At 39.4% G+C, this 26,429-nt stretch overlaps 1 protein-coding gene across 1 annotated transcript; it reads right to left on the reverse strand.

Annotated features, from left to right (window-relative positions):
• Positions 1 to 1,532: 1,532 nt before the first annotated feature.
• tars3 (threonyl-tRNA synthetase 3) lies at positions 1,533 to 26,204 on the reverse strand. The gene is made up of 19 exons (XM_036585175.1): positions 25,874 to 26,204; positions 24,944 to 25,036; positions 23,500 to 23,687; positions 21,382 to 21,505; positions 20,050 to 20,174; positions 19,777 to 19,894; positions 19,608 to 19,672; positions 19,334 to 19,412; positions 17,824 to 17,970; positions 13,867 to 13,965; positions 9,702 to 9,868; positions 8,922 to 9,084; positions 7,453 to 7,590; positions 7,279 to 7,356; positions 7,086 to 7,186; positions 6,844 to 6,948; positions 6,156 to 6,228; positions 4,886 to 5,000; positions 1,533 to 3,209 (listed from the first exon to the last, which is right to left on the reverse strand). The coding sequence occupies exons 1-19, from the start codon at positions 26,183 to 26,185 to the stop codon at positions 3,061 to 3,063; spliced, it is 2,439 nt and encodes an 812-aa protein (XP_036441068.1). The 5' UTR covers positions 26,186 to 26,204; the 3' UTR covers positions 1,533 to 3,060.
• Positions 26,205 to 26,429: the final 225 nt, after the last annotated feature.

The raw sequence follows: 26,429 nt of genomic DNA on the forward strand, positions 1-26,429 counted from the left end.
GGGCTGGGCGGGTCGACACTGCAGCGGCGATACCTCCGATCCTGACGGCTATTTTTGAGAACTGATCCTCACATGAAAATATCGATACGAAAGCTGGGCCTTTATGGTGGAAACCCGTTTTTTGCTACTGTAGAAAGACATAGACATTTACTGAGGCATAATAATGAGAAAGTTTTCCGTAATTACGACTTAACATCTCCAATCATCTTACTATCTCACAATAATGAGAAAACTTTCTTATAATTTTCAGAAAGAAGTCATTATGGTGAGATACTAAGTCATAATGAGAAAGTAAGTAATAATTATGCAATACTAAATCGTGGTTATGAGAAAGTAAGTCATAACTATAAGATACTAAGTCACAATTATGAGAAGGTAAGTGGTAATTATGAGATACTAAGTCAAAATTATGAGAAGGTAAGTGATAATTATGAGATACTAAGTCATAATTATGAAATACTAAATCGTAATTATGAGAAAGTAAGTCATAACTATTAGATATTAAGTCACAATTATGAGAAGGTAAGTGATAATTATGAGATACTAAGTCAAAATTATGAGAAGGCAAGTGATAATTATGAGATACTAAGTCATAATTATGAAATACTAAATTGTAATTATGAGAAAGTAAGTCATAACTATTAGATATTAAGTCACAATTATGAGAAGGTAAGTGATAATTATGAGATACTAAGTCAAAATTATGAGAAAGTAAGTCGCAACTATGAAATACTAAGTCATAATATTGAAAGGGTAAGTGATAATTATGAGATGCTAAGCCATAATTGAGATGCTAAGTTATAATTATGAAAAAGTCATAAATCTGAGAGACCAAGTCATAATTATGAGATCTTAGGTCATAATTATGAGAAAGTAATTCATAACTATGTAAAATTATACTTATGAGACGCTAAGTTATTATTATGAGATGGTAAGTTGTAATTGTAAGATTGGAAGCCATAATTGTGAAATAGTAAGTCGTCATTATGAGGTACTAAGTCATAATTATGAGATAGCAAATTCAAACAGAGGTACTAAGTCAATCATGAGATGGAATCTCATTATTAAGCTGTAAACTCAATATTCATCTTTTTATGAAGCCTTATGTGATCCTGAAGGTGAAAAGGTGAAAGAAATTATAGTAGAAAATCAGTGTGAAGGAGAAGAACTACTTTTCAGTGCATCTTCTCACCCTAGTGGTGTCAGGATGCTGGAATTTCCAACTTACCAACCAACATAGGGATTTAACAGTGACCAGAAATCCTACAGCCAGGTTCACAAAAGTGTCACAAGAAAGAAAATTCTTAAAGGTCTTTTTTATGGAAGCCTTTCTAAGAAAGAGATCCTGAGATCTTGAGTTATTTACATCACTCTATTGTGCGATAGGCAGTATTAGAACAGTTTTGGCTGGTACTTAGATATGAGATTAGATGTGGTCACTCTTCTATGATTTAATAACAATATTTGAGGTCTCTCACAGGCGCACACAGATGAATACGGTGCACAGATAAATATGGATATAGACACATATGTATCACTGAAAAGGCTTTTATTCTTCATAATTACCAGGACTTTTAATTCACTTTACATATTCCCATTACATGACATCACTTAAACTCTCCCTCTACTGGAACACTCAAGTTTCATAATAACAGACAGACTGTACGCCGTCACTGTATGCGTTCTTACTTGCAAACATTTATAGCATGTCACAAAAAAATTGCATCACATTGCAGCGAAGACATTTGCTCAAGCCAAATGTCGCCTCTTTCAGCCTGTTCTCCCACTCGTCTACTGAACCGTAGTGATTTGATATGCACTGAAAAAAAGATTCTGCCTTGGCGTTACACAAAGACATTTCATATGATCTCAGTCCTGTCATGAACTGCCCTCTTCTAATGCTGTCATTTCCTTTATAGAGCACTTTCCATTACAAACATTTCCTTCTTTCCTTTTTCCCCGTGTCCTTTTCTGCCTTAACTGACAAAAGCTCTGTTGAACCTGATCCCAGCTCAAAGAAAAATATCCTTCTGCTCATTTCCTCTATTGTCTCCCATTGAAGATTGTGAAAAAACCAAAAGTGCTGTTTTTCAACGCGTTTAAAGGAATTGAGTTTGTCAACCTCATGATTATTTGCCCCATTTGTAGTGCACATTCGATCACCACAGTCAAATCATTTCAATATTTTTTCTGTATATAGAAAATAAAGAGAAATGTTGACTTGAAACACATTTATAATAGAAGTCAATGGGCAGCTGCTGAACATTTACAACATGCATTTTCTTAGGGTATTTTTATGAAAGGTGTTTGGAAATTAGCTGTCATTTTTCATATTTGTGCTTTCCATTGTGTGTCTTTGTGGAAATATGTTACCAGATTATTATTAGTTTGCACACAGATACCAGAAACCTTTAGGAGAAGCGAATAATAACAGGAGGTGCTTTACTGAGCTGCTCCAGTGTTTGAAAGCTGGTTCAAATTCATAAGAGCAGCTTTGGTAAGATGTTCTCATGTCGGTCTCATACCAGCACCTGTATTATTAGAATCTAATGTTTGCAGTTTCGAATTATAATCATATTTCAAATGTTTACTCACAGAATTCAGCAACTGTCCCATAGACATCATCATATCGCTGTTGTTGGAACAAAACCTTGTATCTCCAAATGGTAACTTTACAGGAGAAGGAAAAAACATACTCTACTTTCAATGTAAGTCAATGGAACCAGACGTATTTCCAAGTAATTTTGGGTCATTTTTTTTGGTCCATTCATCATGAAATTTATAAACAATGTAACAGACAATGGGTACTTTCAAATTATGTCAAAAACCGAAAAACGACAAAAATGGAGATATGAGGTTTTGTACTGACAGCGATAAGCATGTTTTACATCAACAGGATTTCAGGTCTAAGTAGAGGTAAACACATTGAAACTACTGTCTAAATGGTACAGACATAGATGATGCTATTACGTTAATGGTCACCCTCATACAGTAACTACACAGCCCTTCATTACAGATTTCCTCTGCTTTCTCTGAACTGGGATCAGGCCTTCATCTCCTTCAGAAAACCTCCTCTGCGTTCTTGCACCGGGACTGCTTGAGTAGAGTGAGCCGGGCCAGAACCTCCGGCACTGTCAGTTCCCCGTGGACCTTGTTATCCCTCGTGCGCACATTGACGCTGTTAGTCATCTTCTCCTTCTCACCCACCACTGCCAAAGACAACATCAAGACGAAGAATTACACATAACGATGCCCACGTTAGTCACTGTGGCCACTCTACAAGAAGCAACAGCTGGCATAACAGCACTGCACGCTTCTCTTGGAAATGCGCCGGAGATTCATTCACAGTGACAGAATGTAAGCAGGTGTTGGAAGCACACATACAGTGGACTTGATTTAAAGGGGAATTCCACCCATTTTTCTAAATTTCTGCAAATTAAATTGTAAAGTTATTCAGAGTGGTTGGATGTGAAATGCTAAATCACAAAGTAATTACATTAAATGGATACTGTCTGATGCCTGACATATGTCTCATGTCAAACTAGAGACCTTCTAGGCCAAAGTGCTGCAGAGATTAGCGTTTACCCTCATCTAACGCTCTGAATTCAGTTCATGAAAACATTCAACATTAAAAATAGTAAACTGTGAGAATAAAGTCATGATATTTTGAGATAAAAAGTCATAATATTTCAAGAGTATTGCAATATTTTGAGAACAAAGTCGTAATATTTTGAGATAAAAAGATATTTTGAGAATAAAGTCAATATTTCGAGAATAAAACTAATATTTTGAGAATAAAGTCATAATATTTTGATAGTCATATAATTACGACATTAAAGTGGGACATTACCACGCAAAGCTGCACTATTGTAGCTGAAGGGTTTGCCTCGAAATATCATTATATTATTGAAATTATTATTACAATATTATTCCTGTAACTTTACGACTTTATTATCTAAATATTTTAACTTTATTTTCGAAATATTACGATTTTATTCTAAAAAATACAACTTTATTCTCAAAATATTACGACTTTATTGTCAAAGTCTATTATTCTTTTATTTATTTATTTTTTTAACAGCGGCCCTAAAACGATGTCGTAGGATAGGCTAGTAAAGAAAACGTTTTTGTTTTTATGTCTGTAACACTATTCTACCATTATCAACACTGCCTATAAACACTCAGAGCCTCAGACTAATGAACTCCGCTTCATTGGCGGTTTTGGATATACAAATAAATTTGCCTTGTAGACATCATGACCCCTGGTTCCTATCACCACCACTGTAAAGAAATCAGAGTCAATTAGTTTCTCTACAATGAACCATTAAGGAATTCTGAAATTTGAAAAACTGGCAGAATTCCCCTTTAATATAGCCTAATGATATACACAGATCAGGCATAACATTATGACCACCTCCTTGTTTCTACGCTCATTGGATCAGACCCAGCAGTGCTGCTGGAGTTTTTAAACACTGTGTCCACTCCTACCTTATCAGTCCACTTTGTAGGTGTAAAGTCAGAGACGATAGCTCATCTGCTGCTGCACAGTTTGTGTTGGTCATCCTCTAGTCCTTCATCAGTGGTCACAGGATGCTGCCCACAGGACGCTGTTGGCTGGATGTTTTTGGTTGGTGGACTATTCTCAGTCCAGCAGCCACACTGAGGTGTTTAAAATCTCCAGCAGCAGTGCTGTGTCTGATCTAATGTTATGGCTGATCCGTGTATATTGGTACTCATTTTCCACAGAACATGCAAATCCAATGGAATCTTTCCCAGAATCTCATGGAATGATGCTGGACACCAAAGAAATGACACAGACACAACAGCCAATCACAGACACCTTCTGCGTAACCATGCACACACAGCATATCTGATCTTTCCTTACCCAGAATGAAGTTGTACTGAGCTAGCTGAGCATTGCGAATTTTTTTGTTCAGAAGGCAACCAGAGTCGAGGTCTGCGTCCGCCATGAAGCCCGCCTCCACAAACTGCTTACACACCTGCGGAGGAACAGACGCTTCTGCAGTGAGTCATAGAACAGCCAGCCACAAAACATCTGGGCCCAGATTAATCAAGCATCTGACAGTAAGAGCAGCAATTTAGAAATCAGGGTGTCCTTGCCTGATTCACTGCATTAATCAGAATGTAAAAAGTTACATAAGTCATTATTATACAATTTTAAAATAGATAACAATCATACAGTGTCAGAAAACACATCAGCAAGTCTGTTTGATATGACCTGACAAGTTGGTGGGGTGGAAGCTTCCATTACTTAGTAGCTACATGAGCCTTGTAGCTCCAGTGCAAAACTAAAGATGCAAATTTCAGACACCAAACATACATGCGTTTAATTTTTTTCTTGCTTTTTTGCCAAACAATTGCTTTAATATACATTTTTCAACTGAAATTTTCAACTTATTTTAAATATATTTTGAATTTTAAAACTACACTACCCTCCAGCACTTCTTGTAAGATCCACCCCAAGGCAATTGGGGTCTTTACACCCTTTAAGGGTCCATTTTCTACATTTTTCTTCTATTGTCTTTATCCCTGAGGTCATAACATTTGTGTTGTTCTATGTACCAAAAATGGTCATATTTCATTTGTACATGACAAAATTCCAATCTGTCCTCATCCCTCAACATCAATAAGGCTGTTTTATTACTGTTTTTTTTAAGAACGATATATGTAAATTGCTTTGTTCTGATTGGCTGCCCTGTAGTGAGCAGTTCAGGCTTAAACACTCCTTATAATTTCAGTGTGAATGGGCAGGGCTAAACATGTGTGACATCACAAAAACAATTCGTTTTCATCTGCATATATTGACTGTATATATGACCGGAGCAGAGAGTGAATGGTTTTGAAACTTTAACAATGTTTACATATTACAACAAACTTTATTTCAAAAAAGCAAAGGAAATTTGATTTTCCATAATATGGGCCCTCTAAGGGGGTCATTTAATAAAAGAAATGCTACATCTGCGCATTCTAAAACATTACCCCTGGACACAGATCAGACTAAAAAGGATTTCCACTGGAGAATCCTCACTAACTCAATCCAAGATTAGGTGTAATCCACGTCTGGGAACCTGGCCCACGTTGTTCTCGGACACAATAAAACAAAGTCTGATTGGACCGTGGTTAAAGTAGCCTACCTTTTTGGCGTATTCTTCAAGGGACGGATTAACGGGCACTAACATCACCTGACGAGGTGATAACCACAGTGGCCTGAGGAAAGAACAAAAGAGCCGTGAGAAAAATGAGGTCATGTCTACGGACGTTCCATAGTCATACTAGCTAGTTCATGTACATTGCAGTCCTGTACTGGACAAGGCATAGTCCATCATTATGTAAGTTACACTGCATAACTACTTTTTGTATTTACTTTCGTAATGTCTGCAACAAACAAGCTGCAGTTTGTGCAAAATACAGCAGCAAAAATTAACACCCACTACTGAGTTCATACTAGATCAGTTTTAGCATCACACCACTGGCTGCCTGCTTGCTTTGGAACTTAAGCTGCATTAATTGGTTTTAAATCTCTTCATATATGTAGATTTAAACCCCTATGAATGCCTGATAATTGATATTTGAATTGAAATGAGTGCTGAAGCAGCCCTTTGGTTGTATTCAACAAGGATCTGGAACACATTATCAATAAACATTCATCACTGATTTACAAAAATATAGCTAAGAACACGCTTCGCTTTATCATTTAACTAGCTTTTATTAGTACCCTTACTTTTGGTGCACATAACCTTTGTCACTTTTACATTTATTTTTTAAGTGTATGAAATATATGCTATATGAATAAAGTTTATTATTATTATTATAATGACGTACCATTTCCCAGCATAGTTTTCTGTGAGGATGGCAATCATCCTCTCTACTGAGCCCAGGATAGCACGGTGGATAATGACCGGCCTGGGTTTGTCATCTCCGTCTTTCCTGTAAGGAAACAGAATGACAGTGTTTATTAGTGAGAATACAATTTGATAGAAAACATGCAAAATGCGAAAAAGGGACCAGATCTAATGTAATGTGAGTAATACTGTGGATGGGGAAGATCGTAAACACATCCTCACCCCACATATGTCAAGTCAAATCGAATAGGCAGCTGGAAGTCCAGCTGGATGGTGGCACATTGGTGATAACGCCCGATGGCATCCTTAATCTTGATGTCAATCTGTAAAATGACAAATTTTAAAAATATCAGTATATGCTTTAGACTGTACTGCAAATTTTTGATTCATAATTGTATCTTCATGGAGGACTAACCTTTGGCCCATAAAATGCTCCGTCCCCTGGGTTCAGTTTCCATGGCTCGCCAAACTCATTCAGACTGTTCTCAAGTTGCTGCAAAATACACAGAAAAAGCAATAAGTGTTTTTCTGTGACAGTTAAGAGAGTGAATTATATGTATTTTACAACAGAACCTGAAGTGATGATAACCTTTTCAGCCTGGTTCCAGAAAGCGATGTCACCCAGGTATTTCTCTGGGCGGGTGGAGAGGTGCAGCTGGAAGGAGAAGCCAAAAACATCATAGACGCAGCGCAGGAAGTCCAGACAACCCTTCATCTCTGACTCAATCTGGAAGAAAAGAATAGAAACGATGATTCAAAAATGCCTTTTCCCCCCCAGTGTGAGCCGTTATTACACAGTTCTTATGTAGATATGTGCTGTCTGAAAGTCTGAATGTATCCACACCCGCTCATCCAACATTGGGGAATTAATAGGGACAATTAATTAATGACACTAGATGTTGAAACACTGCTGTGAGAATCTGATTGCATTCAGACACAACAGCAATACTGAGGTCAGGTACTGATATTGGATGATTAGTTCTGGATCACAAATGCCACTCCAACTCATCCCAAATGTGGTCAACAGAGCTTCATCCCTCCAACTCATCTGAAAGGTAATCTTTGGAGCTTCAGCACCCCAATTTACACAAAAGTGTTCAGTAAAGCTTCATCCCTCCAACTCATCCCAAATCTGGTTAATGGAACTTCATCACTTCGATTGACCTGGTAGTGGTCAATGAAGGTTCATCACTCCAACTCATCCCAAATGTGGTCAAGGAAGGTTCATCACTCCAACTCATCCCAAATGTGGTCGATGGAGCTTCATCACTCCAACTCATCCCAAATGTGGTCGATGGAGCTTCATCACTCCAACTCATCCCAAATGTGGTCAATGAAGGTTCATCACTCCAACTCATCCCAAATGTGGTCAATGGAGCTTCATCACTCCAACTCATCCCAAATGTGGTCAATGAAGGTTCATCACTCCAACTCATCCCAAATGTGGTCAATGGAGCTTCATCACTCCAACTCATCCCAAATGTGGTCAGTGAAGGTTCATCACTCCAACTCATCCCAAATGTGGTCAATGAAGGTTCATCACTCTGACTCTTCCCAAATGTAGTCAATGAAAGTTCATCACTCCAACTATTCCCAACAGTTTTTACGTGCACTTTATCACTCCAGCTGATCCCAAGGAAGCTTCATCACTCCAAAAACATGTTCAGTGCTGGGGAGCTTTACACTACTCTAGCTGGTGTGGCATATGGCAGTCTCAGGTTTGTATGACCTGCTCCAGAGAGTCTCACTCTACTGGCAATTCTTTTCTATAGAGATTACACAGCTGTGTGCATGTAATTTATTATCTGTATTAGCAACTGCTGTGCTGTACATAACCCAGTTCTTTAATAAGAAGAGACTTTTGTAAGAGTGGGGGGGGGGTGTATTAATTGTATTAATTGTATTAAGTGTACTTGCAAATGAAAATGTTTGTACTCTTCACAGTCAGAACATTTATGTGTGTATTCCATTCCTGTTTCTGACTTAATTCCAAAAAAACAGAAGAACAAAATAACTTCAAAATTAAAATTCTAGAGCATTATGCTATGACTGACAAACCTGCTCCATAGTGCAGAAGATGTGAGCGTCATCTTGCTGGAACCGGCGAACTCTGGTGAGTCCAGTGAGTGTTCCTGAGAGCTCGTTACGATGCAGCACACCAAAGTCCGCCAGCCTCAGAGGCAGTTCCCGCCAAGAACGTGGCCTGTGGCTAAACATCAGGCTGGGAAAGAGAGAAACAAGAGTGAGGGAAAGCACTAGAATCCAGCAGATTCTAGATAGCTTATTTCTCTAATAACACATTTCACATAAACTATGCCCTGGAACATGACAGCAAATGTACGGTAATATGCATTATAAAAGTTGGGGACTTACTTATTCCAAGACTATTAATATAAAAACATTTATATTATATAAAGCAGACAACTGGTCAAAGCATGGTACTGAACTGTGACACCTCAATTTAAAATAAAAAAAAAATGACATGGGCCTAATTCCCTAAAACTATGCCAAGGCTGAAATAAATCTAAAGCATCAACTTTGAAGGCTTTTACGTCATCCAGGTCAGAGAACTGTATAGTAGTAATAAGCACAGCTGGGCAATATGGAACAAAAAAAAGAAAAAAATCATATGAAATATTTTAGTGAAATACCTTGATAACAATATACATGAAGTTAATTAATAAGAAAAAAGGAAAGATTATTTGCTGTTGCAACTACTAGACAATTTCAGGGTTCAGAGGGTTATTCTCTTTACATCCTTACGGTCATCTTTGTGTTGGGATGCTTTTGGAAACCAAGGCCTTTCCTCAATTCATCATTTCTACTGTGTGTACATACCAGTGTCCAGGGCAGTTCATGGGCTTTAGGGCAAAGACGTCCTGTTCCACGGGAAAGGAGAACATATTTTCACTGTAGTGCTGCCAGTGGCCTGACGTTTCCCACAGCTTGCTGTTGTAGATGTTAGGCGACGCCACCTCCTGAAAGCCTCTCCTCCAGTACTCCTCCTGCACAGAGAGCACAGCCAGATAAATAGCTGAATTATAGCAAATCTTTGACAGTGTAACTTTGAAAGTTTTCTCCTTACCCCAAAATGTAGTCAATAAACCAAGTCATGTTTCAGGGCTGAATTTTGTTTCTTTAGTTGTACACTGGGCTACAGCTACAAGGCTAATGTAGCTGGCAGGGTACCCCACAAATTAATGTGGAGACTGCATATCTAAATCACCACACACCAAATCATTCGCCCATGTTTATAGATAACAGTGTGTCATACAGTGTTACAAACCACATAAACAAGTCTATTAGTGTCACGATTCAGGCATGCAGTTATATAAATGGTAGTTGATGAGGTATAAGCCTCCATTACATATCTATACTGATCAGGCATGACATTGTGACCACCTCCTTGTTTCTACGCTCATTGTCCACTTTATCAGCTCCACTTACTATATAGGTGCACTTTGTAGTTCTACAGTTACAGACTGTAGTCCATCTGTTTCTCTGATACTTTGTTAGCCCCCTTTTACCCTGTTCTTCAGTGGTCAGTAACGCTGGTGTGGTGGTGGTGTGTTAGTGTGTTGCACTGGTCTGAGTGGATCAGACACAGCAGTGCTGCTGGAGTTTTTAAACACTGTGTCCACTCACTGTCCACTCTATTAGACACTCCTACCTTGTCAGTCCACCTTGTAGATGCAAAGTCAGAGATGATAGCTCATCTGCTGCTGCACAGTTTGTGTTGGTCATCCTCTAGTCCTTCATCAGTGGTCACAGGACGCTGCCCACAGGACGCTGTTGGCTGGATATTTTTGGTTGGTGGACTATTCTCAGTCCAGCAGTGACACTGAGGTGTTTAAAAACTCCAGCAGCACTGCTGTGTCTGATCCACTCAGACCAGCACAACACACACTAACACACCACCACCACGTCAGTGTTACTGCAGTGCTGAGAATGATCCACCACTCAAATAGTACCTGCTCTGTGAGGGTCCATGGGGGTCCTGACCACTGAAGAACAGGGTAAAAGGGGGCTAACAAAGTATGCAGAGAAACAGATGGACTACAGTCTGTAACTGTAGAACTACAAAGTGCACCTATATAGTAAGTGGAGCTGATAAAATGGACAATGAGCGTAGAAACAAGGAGGTGGTCAATGTTATGCCTGATCGGTGTATATTAGCATTGTAGCTCCAGTGCAAAATAAATTCCCATATTCCCTGATTGATAACATTTTTTATCAATTTAAATGGTCACTTTAAAGCACCTCTGGCTTAAGTGACATAGGGGTGTGATAAATTACATACTACATGGCTTTGTAGGGGCAGTGCTCGTCCATATTGTTGGAGTACTTAAAACTGGCCAATCACAATGTTTCCTGACTTGTTTGGTGGAAAAATGTGCAGTTAACTTTAGAGGGAAATTAAATTAAATAATTACATAATTAAAAGGATGTAAACGAAGTCATTCAGAGGGGTCTGATGTCAAATCCTCAGCTCTAGAGAAACTTACCAAACCAGAATTGCTGTGGTGGTGATGGGAACCAGACGTCTACAGAACTTAATGTCTCCTAAAAGCTCCCTCACAGAAAGTCATGACATGAAATGATCACGAATATGTTAACTAGTGCCTCAGACACTGTCTTTTCTCTTCAAAGCCACTAATGGCTGAGAGGTACACGCAGGTAAAACAGTACTGAAAGAAAACATTTTTTATATCTACCACTATATTAACACTGCATATAAAACCTCAGAAGACACGTGCAGGTTCACTGGTGATCTTGGATGGTAAATGTGTGTGTCTTGTAGGACATTGTGACCCCTGGTCTCTGTCACCACCAGTGTAAAGAAAGTTTAGTTCTCCTACAATGAACTGTCTCACATCAAACCACTCTGAATGATATTACAGCCACTCCATTGGTGTTTTTTTTTTTAAACAGTGACTCCACCCCAAGTGCTAAAATGCACTGCCCTGTAATAATAAAATATACCAGCCTTGCTTAAAATGAACACATTCTTCCAAACTGTAAAAATATAATTTTTATTGTGGTCAGTTCCACCTCTGCAGCGCCCCTCTGGTTAAAATCTGCTATAGCCGCAGATGATGTGACTTCGTACCGAAGTACCATGATACGTCACAGTATGCAAATCAGTCAAACATCATTACCACGCCCTTATGATGCCCTACTCATGCTGCGCTTATAAACATGAATGCACAGGAGCGAGGAGATAACACTATCGCAAGGCTGCGATATGCCAGCTGTCTGTACCAAATACTGTAAACAACCCAGTTAATCTCAGCTTAGTTTGTAATAAAGATTGATAATGTTCAATATATGACTAGGTAACCCGAAGGACCGTTTCAGTGAGGATTCACGTTTTTCTTCACAAATCAAACTCGGGCGCGCAACTCACTGAACAGAAATCAACCGCAAGCAACACTGGAACTACAGACAGCGAAACGGTTCGGGAGACCTTAACATTAAATGGCCAAAGTTACTGATTGTGTCAACCTTTCGTCCGTACAGCCTTTCTCTAACTTTTCCTGCGTTCCGTAGTTCCAGTGCTGCTTGCCGTTGATTTCTGTTCAGTGAGTCACACACCCCAGGGTTCGGTTTATACAGGGGAACGTGACACTGGTAAGTGCCATGAACAGCTTGCAGAACATAAGGATTTAGGGCCATTGCAGGAAACCCTGGCTGACTGGTGATACAGTCTGCGACCTTGACGTCAAACTCAAACTTAGAGTTCAAAGAAATCCACTTCATTCGGAATCCAGTGCATCTAAGAAATCAGGACTCGGGTTATATCGAATATGGACATGCTGAACAGATAATTAGAAGCTAGCTGTCGGGGTTTTAGGGATTGTTCTACCGTCCGGCGCCTCTGCCGCTCGCTGCTAATCATTTTCTGGCACAATGTTAACTCTGCGGTGGCTTGAGTCCGTGGCTCATACCAGCCACATTTACATGCAGCCTGATAATCCGTTAATAATCCGACTAATAGCTCAATCAGAATAGAATACGTCCATGTAAACACCTCAATCGGAATAGTCTAGTCTGATTGAGGGTTTTCGGAATACAATTTCTATTGAACGAGGTGGGTAATTCTGTAAATAATCCATTAAATAGAAGAATAATAGCCATGTAAACGCCTGTATCGGATTACATTTCCAGTCGGAACATGTAAGTACGTTTTGATCATGTGGGTCGCATCATATCAAAAGCACAGAACTCAAACCGGCTCTGGCAAAAGTTCACAACGTTCAACATGGCGGAGCAGAAACTGGTCTGCAGTGGCGACGAAGTTTATGCTCTGATCTTTAAAAGACGGCGGTGGGACGGACGTCCATCTTATGTGTCTCAGAACACGATGTCTTCCTCTCGGCCTTCTTTAATAAGGACATGTGAAGGACGTTTTCCTGAGTCTGACATCATTTTAAAGCAATTAAAAACACAAGCGCTGCTCACTGCTGCTCATCTCACTCTGACTGGACTCACGTGATGCTGGTTGTCATGGTAACGTTTACTCTAAGCGGTACTCCATGCATGCGCGTCATTTTGGATCGGATTACTTGTAGTGAGCATATAAATGAAGATTTATCAGATTGTTGAATAGAGTGTTCATATAAACACCTCAGTCTTGATCTGTAATCGGAATGAGCCACTGTTATGGCTCAAGACGCGCTACCTGATCAGAAACACCTTCCCTCATCCAAGATGGGGATGGTGGTGTAGAAAAATCGCCAACCTCGTAAGACTCTCAGCTGCAAAAGTGCCGATTCAGTCACTCCCCATATTTTCTGGTAGCCAACGTACGCTAGCTCTAAAAACACAGCAGCCCAGCCCACCTGGTTTCCCTCGCAGCCCCACCTCCAAACCCAAACATCACTGCAGTGGCCCTCCCAGTGTGCCCCTCCCCTTTTTGAGCATTTTCAAATTGTGCCAGGGGTGGAGCAGCTGAAAATAGTAGGGTGTAGTTACTCTTTAAATCACAAAGGAAGAGGCTTACCCTGATGAACTCGGTGAGTGTGTTGTAGATGTAGGCCCCACGCGGGAGGAAAAAACAGCTGCCTGGACTCAGATCATGGAAGAAGAACAGCTCCTGATCCTGGAAAATATCAAGAGAGCATGGAAAATAAGAGAAATAAAGGAAGAAAGTGGACATAACGACCACTCATGTTCTCAGTAGGAGGAGGACATGTGGGGCTGAAGTTTTCCATCTCCACAGGGAATCGAGGTGACACATGGCATCAAATCTGCTCTCAACTCACAAGACAAACTGTTCTCAGACCCTTCTAACTCAAAAAAAACTCCTAACGTGTGTCACCGGGCCAGGACACGACTGAGCAAATCATACGGCTCACAGTGGTCTTCAGTTCTCTTGTTTTAAGATGTACGCGACTGAAAATAGAATCAGTTAAAAGTGCCCCCCGTATAGCTTCTTTGGTCTAATTAGGAGGCAATCAGCTACATATCCTACTGAGAGAAGAGCGAGAGAGAGAGAGAGAAAGAGAACAGGAAGTCTTCTCTTGAAGAACCAGCTGGTCGTCACGGGAACGGCGGAGGATATCGATCACACTTTAATTGAGAATCTGACATAAGCAGGAGTCTTCGCTTCTCATCTCCCTTCTTCACCGAGACGGATAGAAAGAGTGAAGACTTGCTCTATGCATTTCACAAGTGTTCATGTACCTTTACAGCATTTATGCGCTTATCATTTCTCATATCTCTGAAATGGAAATATTGGAGAAGGCAAAAAAGACCATTTTAATATAAGATAATGTAAAGAGGTTTCTCCCCAAGTAATTTTGGTCCAGCCTGTGTTTTCAAATGGTGTTAAAAATAAAACAATGAAATAAAATGTTATGAGATTTTCATATAACACTGATTATATGTGTGACATGATATTACCTTTCTACTTTGACAGTGCAAATCACAGATGCACTGATCATAATTGTTTTTGGCTGATTCCAATTTCTTTACAACAAAGTTGGCTTATTGGCCAATTTTGACCAATTTTAAACCAAAGCTCACACTGCCTGGATTAAATGAACACCTGGAACAGTCAAGCACATTTCCAGAACTTTACATTAGCAAAATTTGAAAAATAAATAACATTATTTGCTCTTTAATGGGCCAAACTTGCACTGTAAAGCCAGAGAACTTGTAAAGAGAATTACCACTCTGCCATGTCTTCCGGGTTTCTCAAATGCTAGAGGGCACTCCCGAGCAAATCCAAAATGAATGGGTTGACATGGAGCATTTGAGCAAAATCATAGTTTATAAATGCTTAAACATTTTAAATGTAAAAGAATGCAATCATTTCCTGAACACCGAAAAGCTGCTCCGCTCGCCAACCAATCAGTACATCCTTCTACTTTCTAAAATTAAAGAAACGTTTTGGGCAAGTGATTAGAAACTATTTTAGCTTTTCGTTTTTAGCCGTTGAGCGCCATTTACTCCCATTCATTGAGAAAATTCCTTGCAGGCGCCCTCTGCTCTTTAGTAATCCTGTTTTTTGATATAACGGGGGAAATAGGAAGTGGCCAGGCTCCTTATAAACCGGCTCTGGTAAAGCTGCATTTCTGGGGATTTGGAGACCTCTCTGGTGGAACTGTGCAATTGCATGCAATGTGCAGAAGAACATTTTGTAATGGGTTGTGCTTCGCACCCCTTCCCCAAGTGGATGAATCTGAAGATTGTAAGCACGTTGAAAGAGTGTTGAAAGAGTTCAATTATCATATGTTGTCATCATATTGTCATCATTTTATTGTTGATTTTGCATTTGAGACAAACATCGTGTCACACTTTTTCTCTGAGGCTCTAATTTCACATTAATATAATGACGTCTCTGACTTTTGAATTATTATTTCAGGCTTTACAGAGGGACTCGCAGAAGCACCTGCATCATGTTTGGCATTTTTCTCTTGACTCAGTACTGCTATTTTCAATTTTAACACAAAAAAGACACCTTACAGCTTTAAGTACATAAATAATGATTCGAAAAGAATGAGAAATCAAAATAAAGTGCTACATGGAAAGTAAAAGGTAACTGGCTATTTAGCTGGCTACTGGATAACTGGCTATTTAAGAGTTATTTATAATAATGCTATATTTTGATATAGATGTAGCAGCAGCATTCAGATACAGTTTAAACATAGCATTCAAACTAAGGGAGGGGGATCTAATTTATAGCTAGCTAAAGAGACTCCAACAGGGCATACCAACGTACCCTTGCCAGTATATTCAAGTTGAGGTGTCATTCACTTTCAGTGTCATTTTACAGCATGTATTTAATATAAATATGTTTAAACATTGAACTTAAATATTGGGTGTTAGAAAAGTGCTGGGCAATCATGAGCCACCAGAACAGCTTCAACACATTTTGGCATAGATTCTTCTTCTCTGGAACTGTACTGAAGGACTGGAACGTCGTCTTTCCAGAAGCTGTTTCCTCAGTTGGTGGTTTGATGATGGTGATGGTCGAGAACTAGGTTGAGATCTGGTGGCTGGTGACCACAACACATGATTTGCATCATTTTCATACTCATCAAACCATTCAGTGACCCGTCATGCCCTGTGGATGAATGCACTGTCAATCAGTAAGAGACCACTCCCATCAGGATAGAATAGGATGCAGGTGCTCAGCCATACTAACTTTGCATGGACTTGCAGTGACCCTACCCTCTACAAAATGCCCCATACAGCATAAGAGGCATCGGACTCCCTCACTGTAGCTTACAGGCCTGTATCGTTCTTTTGGCACATGCTGCACATGCACTCTCCCACTTCTGGAGATTACGTATCAAGAAGACTCATCTAACCATCACATTTCCCTCCATCTCTGTTGATCAGTGCCAATGATTTTAATGCCACTGAACTCTCAAATTTGTTGTTAATCAGGTTTTTCCTTTAATTTGTCACCCATCTGTCTATAGACTTTAGGATATTTTTGTGCTTTCTGACTATTTGGGAAACTTACCTAAATAAGCCAAAGTCTAAATATGATCATTTTATATCAGTTGGAAGCAAAAATAAAACCTTAAATGCTCATTCAGACTCGCCTGCAGTTGCTTTGTTCAGTTCCCTTCAAAGCAGGTGAGAAAATCACGCGCGGCCATGTGATTTTACATTGTTAGTCCCAACCACAACATTGTTCTCCCGATTTGGAAACAGGTAAAACAACCACACACTCATTATTCTGTCTAAGAGGACCTGCAAGTACTGAGCCACATTGAGGAAACAGAAATATGAAGCCCTCCATCATTTCACCCTGCTGCTTCCACTCTGGATATAAGTATAAGCACACAGAGTATAAAGACTGTAGGCTCACATTACTGTTATAGACCCATATTTCAAGCGTTTATTCACAGAATTCAGTAATATGTTCTATTATACAGCGACTTAATTCACTGTATAATAAATGTTATACGTCTTTTTCCATCATTTTAGCATCTTCTACAGCTCTGTTCATCATTCTGAACAGATCTAAAATTTATTTTAATTTTTTAGGTTTAATTTACAGTTTTGTAGTGATGTATAATTTTTTTTTGTGTGCAGTTTTAATACATTACAATCATTTCATAAACTTGCATGCAACAAATTGTTTTTAATTTATTGAAAACATTAATTCCAGTCTTTTGAACTGTAGTGTACCTGTGTTTTTAGCCAACACATTTTTGGTTCTGGGAGAAAAAAATAAACTACCAAATTGCCAGATACAGATGTGGCAGACAGATGCTAGGTTTAAAGTATTGGACCATTTCTTGACGTACTGTTACACTCTGTAACAGTTTATAGGAGTTCATATCTCCTTGCACCGTGAGTTTGCCAAGTGAAAGAGACTACAGGATAGAAATGATCCTTGCCAACCTGATGCTGTGGCAATAAAATGATGCTACAACCAAACACTTCTAAAATAGAACCACCAAAGCAGCCAGGCTGGTTTTTGCTGACTCTTTCTTACCTTCCCAATTTTGCGGTGGTCTCGGTTCTTGGCCTCCTCCTGAAAGCGCTCCCACTCCTTCAGCATCTTGCTGTCAGGGAAAGAGATGCCGTAGATGCGCTGGAGCGTCTCCATGTCCGAGCGGCCTTCCCAGTATGTGGACGAGTTCTAAAAACCACAGAACAAACATGACGGAGTGTGAAAAAATCTTAAAAGGACAATAGACATTCTGGAAGCCCCGCTGCAGAGAGACTGGTGTGGATTTTGGGAATTTGGGGGTGTAAAATCAAATCGCCGGAGATGGTGGCGCAGCTTTGGATACCCCGCCTCTAAAGCCCCCTCTGGAAGACAGGGGCAAGTGGCCACAACAACAACAACAACAACAACAATAATAATAACAATAATAATAATAATTTCACAATGTTCCTCGAAATATGTGCTTAATGGTCCTCATTCGTTAAAGTTGTGTAAAAACAGTGGAGATTTGAGCACAAATCCGCTTCAGAGCATGTAATCTACCGCCAGCCTACCAGCACCTCATTTACATGAAGCACGCCCTCAATTCATGCAGATGTTTCGGTAGGGAGCCAATAAAGCAACAGCATTCAGCGGCTCCCAATCTAATGGCACTGTGCACGGCTCCCTCTACTGACCAAGCAGTGTTAAAATGACCACTGCTGGAAAGAATTAAATGCAAAATAAATTCATTATTTTAATAATGATGTGACTGTGCAGGGTAAATATTTTCTTAAATTAACATATTTAAATGCTGTATTATTGAAATGGATGATGCTTCTGCGCTAGCTGTGTTTTGCATTGGGGCAGAGTCAGTAGTGTAAAACAAAAGCACAGTGTAATGTGTCTTTAAATGGAACATGGATCAGTTGCAGCATTTGTTTATTCCAATGTGCATGTAAAATAAGTGCATCCACATTTCTACTGGACTGCTATGCACACAAATTATTAGTATTATTGTTATTTTCTATTATTATTATTATTATTAAAGGCTCTGAATACAATGGCACTTTAGTGAAGAAAATCTGCATGGTTAAAGGGTTCTTTGCCTTGTGAAAGGGTTCTTCAGGTTGATGGAGAATGTGCTGTAGATGGTTCTATATAGAATCTTTTTGAAAAGGGTTCTAGATAGCACCAAAAGTGTTATTCTATTGTTAAAGCTTGACATCATAACAATAGCAGAACCTTTTTTGGTGCTATTAGAGCCATGTTCAAAAAGGTTCTATATAAAACCATCTACAGCACATTCTCCATCAACCTGAAGAACGCTTTCCCCGATGCAAAGCGTTCTTTAAGTGTACATGGTTCTATATAGAACCATTTTCTTTACTAAAGAACCCTTGAAACCCTTTTTTAAGTGTGAAGATGATATTGATGATAGTTTGGGTTAGTAAAATTCACAGACGCTCCTACCAGACGTGAGTTTGATCGCACAGATATGCCAAAGATGAAACTGATGAATTACAGAACTGATATTTTTCATTATTGTAATGTGTGATTATTCACTCTCTCATACCTTGTAGATCTTCAGCGCTTTGATCTTGCCCGTATGACGCACATGAGGACCTCGACACAGGTCAATGAGGGGGCCACATCTAGAGTATGGACGATCAGAAGCAGTTATACATATAATATACATTACTGCAAAATATCTGGAGGCTAAATAGTCCAAATATGAATCTGATCTAATCAGTTCTACTATGAACCACAACTGTTTATCTCATAGCAAAGAGGTCTTATTTGAGCACTGCAGCACGTTGTTTAAATTCAGCAGGTGCAGACTGATTTACCTGTACACAGTAGTGGTGGGCGTGTCCACTTTTTCGTTCAGGATACGGCATTTGAACATGTTATACTGTGAAACAAAAGCCAACATATTACATTATGTTTTTTTCCCCCCCACATATAACAAAATAAGCCTATATATTACGCATGTCCAATTTAACTACGTTTATTTACCTTAAACATCTCCAGCAGTGTTTCCTTGCTAACCTCCAGTCTCTCAAATGGCTGTTTATCTTTCATGATGCCTTTACAAAGTGCTTCCAGATCTCCAAACTCTGTGCTCGACACTCCTCTAACAGAGACAGAACCATGCCAATCATCAATTACAGACATACTCTTTTATACAATGTCAGCCCATAAAACAAATCGCATTATATTACAGGATACAGCCCAAACTTTATCATCATTTATTGTTATTTCTCTTCAGAAAAAAACCTCTACACTCACTTCTGCCCGTCCAGGAACATATCATAGTAGAAACCATTTTCAATAGGTGGTCCGTAACAGAGGCAGCCCCCATAGAAGCGCTCCATAGCTTCACCCAGGATATGAGCACTGGAGTGCCAGTAGACCTGAAAGCAAAATGAGAGAGATGTGACTTTGGACATACCATAGCAAAATTAAGATCAAAGCAAAATAAACCCCCTTTTTGCAGATCTCCTAGTGACCAGTCCGCCGACAGAATGGAAATGGCTTCGGAAATGTTGGTTAATATAATGAAATAAAGAAGTGCAAAATATAATTACAATTTAATTATTTATCAATTATTTAAGACTAAACTTAGGGACCTACAAAGCAGGCTGAAATTCTATTTTATGGTTACTGTGATACAGGGTTTAAAAAAAGATCCTCACGATATAGAAACTAAATTATTTAATACAGATCAAGTACTGCTAGCGCAACAACCAGATCTAACTTTGTTTTGATTTTTTATTTATTTATTTTTAATGCTGTCTGGGAGACATCGCTTTTTAAAATAATTAAAAAAAACATATTTTCTTTGTCTGTTTTAAACTCCAGAATGGCTGCATGATTGAATAGCTGAGTCAGAGCGGTTTGGAGGTTTGTATGAGTAATGGTGCACTGTACAGTGTAACTTACTGACTGGTTTCTTTATAATTTTCACATATACAATTTTTACCCTTTTAACATATTAATACATATCAGGCTGACTAGGTTTATTTGGTTTAAAACAAGAAGCCAAAATTACCACAGTAAATATGTATGACAATAATAATAGAATATGTATTCATTATAACACCTATATGTTCATGAAGATAATAGAATTTCATTGCTTTTCACTTACAATGATAAATATCTGCTATGATATTATTAATTTTAATTTTAATACTGGTTTTCTAAAAAAAAAAAATCTTATTTGCCTTTAATGAGTTAAATTATCCCAACTGATAAAGATGCTAATCAACAGTACTGAAAGCATTTTCAACACCTAGGTGTCCAAAATCTTTGCCGGGCAGCGTCCTAATAAAAGAGAATCACTTGGCCATATATTAATAGTCAGGACAACATTACTGCTAATAGTATGTACATTTTTTAATATGCGGTTCCGCGACTCAGCGCACCTGATCCAGCTGTTCAGCTCATTGTCAAGCTCTTCAGGAGCTGGATCAGGTGTACTGGGGCTGGGAATAGCTGAAAGTGTGCTGGGTAGGACTGGAGTTGAAACCCACTGCTCTAGTCTATATCAGGGGCAGGAAACACTATACAGCAGGACCGGATGACCATGTTAAGAGTGAAAGGTCAGAATCAGACACTCACAGCCTGGGCGTCTTCATGGTCAAAGCGCAGCAGCTCCAGAGAGCAGTCCTTCTCCAGCGGACGGTCCAGATCCCACAGGTCACCGTCCACACGAGCGATCACGCAGTTATCGGCCAGACCCTGACTGTAACAGCATACCAACACAACAGGGGTATCAAACTCAACGAGTCAAAGGGACATATTAGAAAATCTAAATCTGTGTGATAGAGAAAAAATGTTTTTGTTTCATTTAATAATTAATGTTGTACTATAACCCAAACTGACCATTGTTTATTCAAAATGCGCAAAAACTTCAATAGTAAAATACAGGCAGTTGTAGCAAACCTTAAAATATTACATGAATACCTGAAATATTTTAGATTCGAATGTCCCCAGGAGCTTGGCTTTTAAACCTAATCATCTGCTTGACACCTGGCATCCTTTCTCTGCTACAAGTTCATTAAAACTTAGGCTCAGTTTCTGAGTTGCTAAGCTAACGTTAAGGGGTTATATTGGTTGAACTGCAGCTGAAATGCAGCTTGTGTGTTTGGTGATATGACTGGTGTGGAATTGTGCAGAATTGTGTGGAACTGAGATGTAACCGCTGCCCCATAGTTGGGGTAGGAGAGTCGGAGTGAACATAACGTTGCAGTGCATGCTGGGGACTGTAGTGCAGCGCATTGTGAAACAGGCTAACATTAATAGAAAATTAAAAATACTCCTGCAGGCTGGATAAGATTGGCCCACGGGCCATGTGTTTGACACATGGGACATAAACCAAAGGAATAGACTTAGAAAGGAAAAAAAAAACAAAAAAAACAAACAAAAAAACGCTGAAACAGTGATGAGGCTGCCCACAATGTACTACTGTGTAGTGAATTATGCCAATACAATGTGAATCATATTACTGTTGTTCTAACAAAAGGCACAGAATGCGGTTTTCTTTTGCAGCTATTCCAAGACGTGTGTTTGATGTTCAGTTCTTTAGTTTTGCACTGACTGGTGTTCATTAATCTCTAATAGACTTGCTTATGTAGTTTCTGACACCGTATGACAGCATTATCAAAACTAAAAGGACAAAAGTGCAGACAAGACTTAGATGTCAAGAAAGGTACTACTGTTTTTAGCTATGCTAACGTTGCTATGTTGTGTGTGTTAAAGGGCTCATATGTAGTAGGTAAAAGCTGCTAAAGTTTCAAAGCCTTCTATTCACTCTCAAATCCATCCACACAGTCTATATGTGGCAACTAACTGCAAAAATGGTCGGTTTCATTGTTTGTGATGATAAGAAAACCTATTACTATTAGATATAGCTACCTTTTAGCCTACATCATTGCAGCCACGTCCATTCATGCTAAAGTCATAAAGAGTGTTTCAGCCTGGACAGCTCCCTGAATGAGTCACAATACAGGGGAACCAATCAGAACAGAGGCTATTTACATATATCTGTCTTAAAACATAGTAACAAAAGCAGCCCGTTTAACTGCAAGGGATAAAGAGAGACTGGAAAATGGTCACGTAAACATTATAGCGGAGGAAAAAATAAAATACTAATATTACACAACGCAGCATTAATTTCAGCCTCACTGTTTTGACAGGATTGAAAATTTTGACCCATTTTTCTGTTTTTTGCTCGTCATCGTCTTCTCACTGCAATACCTAGCATGCATTAGGCTACATCATACCCCACAGCGACAAAGGAATGCACTAATGTGGAAGCTGCATTAATGTTAGCTATATGAATTCTTTCTGCATTAGCTTAAAAAAAGCCTGCACTGCTTTTAGTTCCTCCCACCTTCAAGAGACATCATCAGAAGGGGGCTTTCCTAGACTTTAAACCTGAAAATCTCAACCTCTGCACTACTATGGCACCACCGTAGGATGTTCGATGACATATTTACAATGTTTACAGCACGTTTCTCATTTCGGCCGAAGTGCCTCTTTAACACAGCAGTGATGATTTAGGCATGCAGTTTGCACAAGGCTAAATGGAAAGCTTATGATACTACGTAGCATTATAGCTCCAGTGAAAAACTAAAGAAGCAAACTTCACACATCCAGCATGTTTTGGCTGATAAGCTGAATTATCAGAGTTTTCAACAAACGACTCCTTTAAAGGAAAGAACACTGATTGCGCACCTGATGCCGCAGGCCAGCTGGTACGGGCTGGTGATCCAGGAACGAGCCTCCACTTTCTGTCCATCAGGTAGCTGGACTGAAATGGGCTGGCTGCTTGCTGCCTGCTTGGCTAGGATGGCATCACTCTCCTTCTTCAGTCTGTCGTACAGCTCCAAGCGCTCAGAGATGTAGCTGGGCCATGGGTTCAGCTGCGGCAGGGGAAGATGTGCGTTAGCATGTAGCTAAAACGATCGGCCGCTGGAGCTACACTGACTCCACTGGATACTAGGAGCCTGCATACTCAGCAGAGCCCTCATCATGCACAACAACACTGAACAGTAGCTTTTTTAAAAGGAGGAGGATTTATTAGTGCAGTTGTACAATGTTGTACAGGAACATGTATGAACATATCGCTGATGTCGGAACAAAATCTCATACCTCCAAAATGATAACTTTACAGGAGAAGGAAAAAACATTCTTTACTTTTAATGTAAGTCAATGGAACCAGAGCTTTTTCCAAGTAATTTTGGGACATTTCTTTTGGTCCATTTATTGAAATTTACACACAATGTAAAGGGCAACAGGCATTTTCAAATTGTGTCAAAAACTGAAAAATTTAAGTGAGGAGGGACTGGAGGGTCTTAGGCCTCCCATATGAGACAACACAACTGAACTTGGGTGGTGGTGGGGGGTGGAAGGGGTCCCTTGTTCTTTCCTTGAAATTTTTTGGACAAAATAATTCCCTTTATGAGAGCTGATCAGCCTCTTTTTTACATTTTCATCATGCTCAACATCAGTTTTCTACCCTACACTGCAAAAAATGGTATCTTGTCAAGTAAAATGATCTTCCTAGTCGATAAATCCAATATTTCTCCCGTTGAGATTGTTGTGAGCTTATTTTAGGATTATTTACCTCATTCCCCAACATTTTTTACTTGTTTTAAGTAATTTTAGTAAGTAATATTATTTCACTATATTGGCAAATCATTATGCTTGTTTTAAGAAATGTGCTTGCCAGTACAGTGAGATAACTTTCCTTTAAAAATGACTTAAAACAGGTAAAAAATATATATAGAAATAAGCTAAATTATCCTATAATAAGTGCACAACCATCTCAAAATAAGAAATATTAGATATATATCGACTAGAATTAAGATAATTTCACTGGACAAGGTGCTATTTTTTGCAGTGTAGATCAAGGGATCTGATCTTTAGATGTCCAGGATGAGGACTGAGCAGCCCTGCTATCAGTGCACCGAACCAAGACCTCTGCCACAATTCAAACACTGCTACTGTTAGAACTCGAACTGTTCCCTGGTCAGTATAAATATGGACACACCAAATCTAGTCTGTAAAGAAGGCAGATGTTACTGATGCAATACCAGTGCAATCTATTTAGGCTGTGGATCACGAGCTGCTTTTTTCAGCTCTTATCATCACTGAGAGAGAAAAGGCTTTGAAGTACCTCCCCCGCTCCTCCTTCTCCTTTGGGTTTCTCCTTCTTCTTGCTCTTCTCTGCTGTACTGTGGACGTCTGGAGTTTTGGGCAGCGTGGCGTTCTACATATGTCAACATAGGAAAATATTAGAAAACAATATTCATCCTAGATGATTCAACCAGCAGCGGCTGACCACTCCCAGCAATATTTGCGTTCTTATGAGCTTAATGCATTACTGACTCACTTCACAATAGAGCTGAATGACGCAAACAAATTAATATACTGCTAAAATAGAGAAAATGACGGAAACCCTAAAGGGCCACGAGTTCACATGTTTTTTTTCCCCATGATAATGGGTTATTTTACATTTAATTTCTTGAGATCTTGTGATATTTAGGTCCTTGTCACAGTAAAACAAATGTTACTTTCTCAAGATCTTGAATTATTTATATTGTTATCACAACATAGACATTGTTTTGTCAAGGCAACATACACTGGGTTGTGATAATGGCTTTAAGATTTCAAGATCTCGAGAAAACATTTGTCATATAATAAAAACAATATAACTTGAGATCTCAAGAAAACAAATGAAAATTTAATAACTGGTTATCACAGAAAAATACGCAAATCCATTTAAAGCTTCCATAGAAAACAGTTGATTTTCTCCAATCATGTTTGGTTACACATTGCAATTATACTGACTTGTAATGTACTAAAAACACATGGATGAGCTCTTGATTTGAGTGCATTATGATTAACCCATATTATTTTTGGACCACTTGAATTCCCGTGTGTGTCATCGGGAAGGTCTGTGATTGGTCACAGCACACAATAGCGGACGTTGTGATAGGTTGAAACCTAATACCACATCGCTGATGCAAAAGCCAGTAATATACCGCGATAACAATTCTAAGCGATCTATCGCGCAGCCCTTCTCCATAATTATAACTGCGCCAACCTTTTGGGGTGCGCTTTCTTTTGGGGTTTGCTTCCTGGCCGTCTGCTGTTTGTCCTGTGAATCTTTGCTCTTCTTCTCGTGGTCTCTCTCCGTCTCCAGCTCCAGCTCGGCCTGCAGCCCCCGGCGGAGGTGAACCAGCCGGTATTTGAGTTTCTCGTTCTCGCTGCGCAGGTTCTCCAGCTCCGCGCTGCTCGCCAGCTCGGCGGCGACATGGCCGGTGATCAGGCCGTCCCGGAGACGGCCTATCTCCCTCCCTAGAGCCTCAATCTGCCGCTCCTGAGCGGCCAAACGTGCGGCCATGCGCTCCGCCATCTTTAAATCCCCTCCCGTCTGACCACCACCACCCCTCGGTCTTTATTCATTTATTTATTTAGCGACTTCTGAAAAAATGTATTTGGCGACATCTAGTGGACATTCGCGCTATGGCAGCGTGAGAATAAATAAAAAATACCACGTATGTAGCTCAAAATGTCAGGAATGTTATCTGTACTGTATTTACAAACATTACATATATATGGGATTCTTTTAAAGCTATTTTTTGTGTTTAATATTTAGA

This window comes from Colossoma macropomum, unplaced genomic scaffold (assembly GCF_904425465.1).
Source record: "Colossoma macropomum unplaced genomic scaffold, Colossoma_macropomum, whole genome shotgun sequence".
Taxonomy (NCBI): domain Eukaryota; kingdom Metazoa; phylum Chordata; class Actinopteri; order Characiformes; family Serrasalmidae; genus Colossoma; species Colossoma macropomum.

Bases quoted from the DNA above. Each gene is read 5' to 3' on its own strand.
- tars3 (XM_036585175.1), bottom strand. From the start codon at position 26,185: ATGGCGGAGCGCATGGCCGCACGTTTGGCCGCTCAGGAGCGGCAGATT. The intron at 19,895-20,049 runs GTGAGTGTAGAG...TGTCTCTGTTAG, and splicing joins ATGTTCCTGGACGGGCAGAA to AGGAGTGTCGAGCACAGAGT. The intron at 9,869-13,866 runs GTAAGCCTCTTC...CTCTCTGTGCAG, and splicing joins CACTCACCGAGTTCATCAGG to GAGGAGTACTGGAGGAGAGG.